The sequence below is a fragment of the Sinocyclocheilus anshuiensis genome, unplaced genomic scaffold (genome assembly GCF_001515605.1).
Source record: "Sinocyclocheilus anshuiensis isolate Anshui unplaced genomic scaffold, SAMN03320099.WGS_v1.1 scaffold7057, whole genome shotgun sequence".
Lineage (NCBI taxonomy): Eukaryota > Metazoa > Chordata > Actinopteri > Cypriniformes > Cyprinidae > Sinocyclocheilus > Sinocyclocheilus anshuiensis.
In genome coordinates, this window is record NW_015558843.1 from 1 (window position 1) to 1,540 (window position 1,540).

Consider the following 1,540-nt stretch of genomic DNA (forward strand, 5'->3'; position numbering starts at 1 on the left):
TCAGCTTAATATCAGCCATCAGCCACCCCGCTGTCTTAAGATATCGGTATCGGCCATAAATCGACTATTAATTAAAACCATGGAAAATGTCGACTAAAATTATACTTACCAAAGGAACCTTCTTCATCAACAAATGTGTGAGACTTCAAAACACGCCTCCTTTTCCTCCTCTTCACCTCTGAGATCTCCTGAGCGAGTCAAGAACATAATCAATGACAATATTACTGTATGGAAAATACAAATGAGATATGTGTGTAATTTAATGTGACTTGTATGTTGGATTGAGTAGCCTGGCATTTTGGCAGGTCGAGTTTGGGGTCGGAGTGTTTGGAAATCCTGTTTCTAAAAAAGCTTGTAATTATTGGTGTTGTTGGTAATGCTTACTTCTTGGTGTGAAACAGGTTCTCTCTTCACTTGTTTTTTAGGGCTGGGAGTCTGTACATTTGGAACAGGTGGAGAATCTGGCACAACTGGAAGAGGGTAGAAGAGACATATATCATGTATAAAAGTCTATGTATTTATATATAGACAGAGAGAAGGAAAAGAGAGAGAATAAGGGAAGAAACACAATGAATGTTATCAATTAGCTTTTGTTTGTCAGAGAGCAATTCTGATATTTTATTCAGCACTCTGCCCAGAGGGGGAACCTATTTCTTTGTTTTTCTTCATCTTGAGTCTCAAAGCGCCTCATCTGGACTGATTCAAATCTGCCAAGCATGACGTGAGCCTGTTTAATTCCAGTTTTAGTTTTTTTTTCCTATCTCTTTCCTACCCTCATCATCACTGCTGTCTGGCTGCGGCTTCTTTATCCGCCGTCTCTTCTTCTGCTGGCTCTCCATTTTCTCATCGTCATTGTCCACAACCTCAGGACGCTTTGTTTTACTTGTAGGAAGCAAACGTAGCTTTTAGCTCACATTTATGACGACAAATATAGCATGTCACAAAACCACACTTAAAGGGGTCATAGGATGCCCATTTTCCACAAGTTGATATGATTCTTTGGGGTCTTAATGAAAAGTCTGTAACATAGTTTGGTTAAAATTTCTCAATGGTAGTGTAAAAAACACATTTTTTACCCTGTCAAAAACAGCTCTTTTCAGATCAAGCCGTTTTTGTAGCATTTTCCTTTAAATGTTAATGAGCTCTGCTGATCCCGCCCCTTTCTTCCGAGCTGCTCTCAGAGAGACTGTTTACTTTAGCCGCATTCATCGTGAAACTTGCTAATTAGCACATTATTAGGAAAGGCGATTTGCAAAGATTCATTACAAAACATTATACTCACTTCTTAGATAAGACTTCTAGATCATGAATGATTCACGCGAACATAGACGCATTTATGTAGATCGGGGGCGCATTCCCTTCAGAAACAAATGCAATCCACTGCGAGTTCAGCGGCTCAGATATCGGGAGTAAATGACGACTGCTATGTTCATTATTACATCCAACAACAGAACACCTCAATCGCTTGTTAGGAGTTCATTCTTGTCTACATCTGCTCCGGCGGTGAAACAATGGCGGACTGATGACAGCTCACTCAGGG

At 40.1% G+C, this 1,540-nt stretch overlaps 1 protein-coding gene across 1 annotated transcript in view; it reads right to left on the reverse strand.

Moving 5' to 3' along the window:
* Window positions 1-109: 109 nt before the first annotated feature.
* The window catches only part of LOC107681526 (DNA polymerase delta subunit 3-like), a gene marked incomplete at its 3' end in the record, with an annotated part of 2,824 nt that continues 1,393 nt past the window's right edge, over window positions 110-1,540 (reverse strand). Inside the window, exons 5-7 of the mRNA XM_016477835.1 lie at window positions 773-882; window positions 385-470; window positions 110-188 (exon numbers count right to left, since the gene is read on the reverse strand). Coding sequence (XP_016333321.1) covers window positions 110-188; window positions 385-470; window positions 773-882 — 275 coding nt within the window. The remainder of the gene's footprint in view (window positions 189-384; window positions 471-772; window positions 883-1,540) is intronic.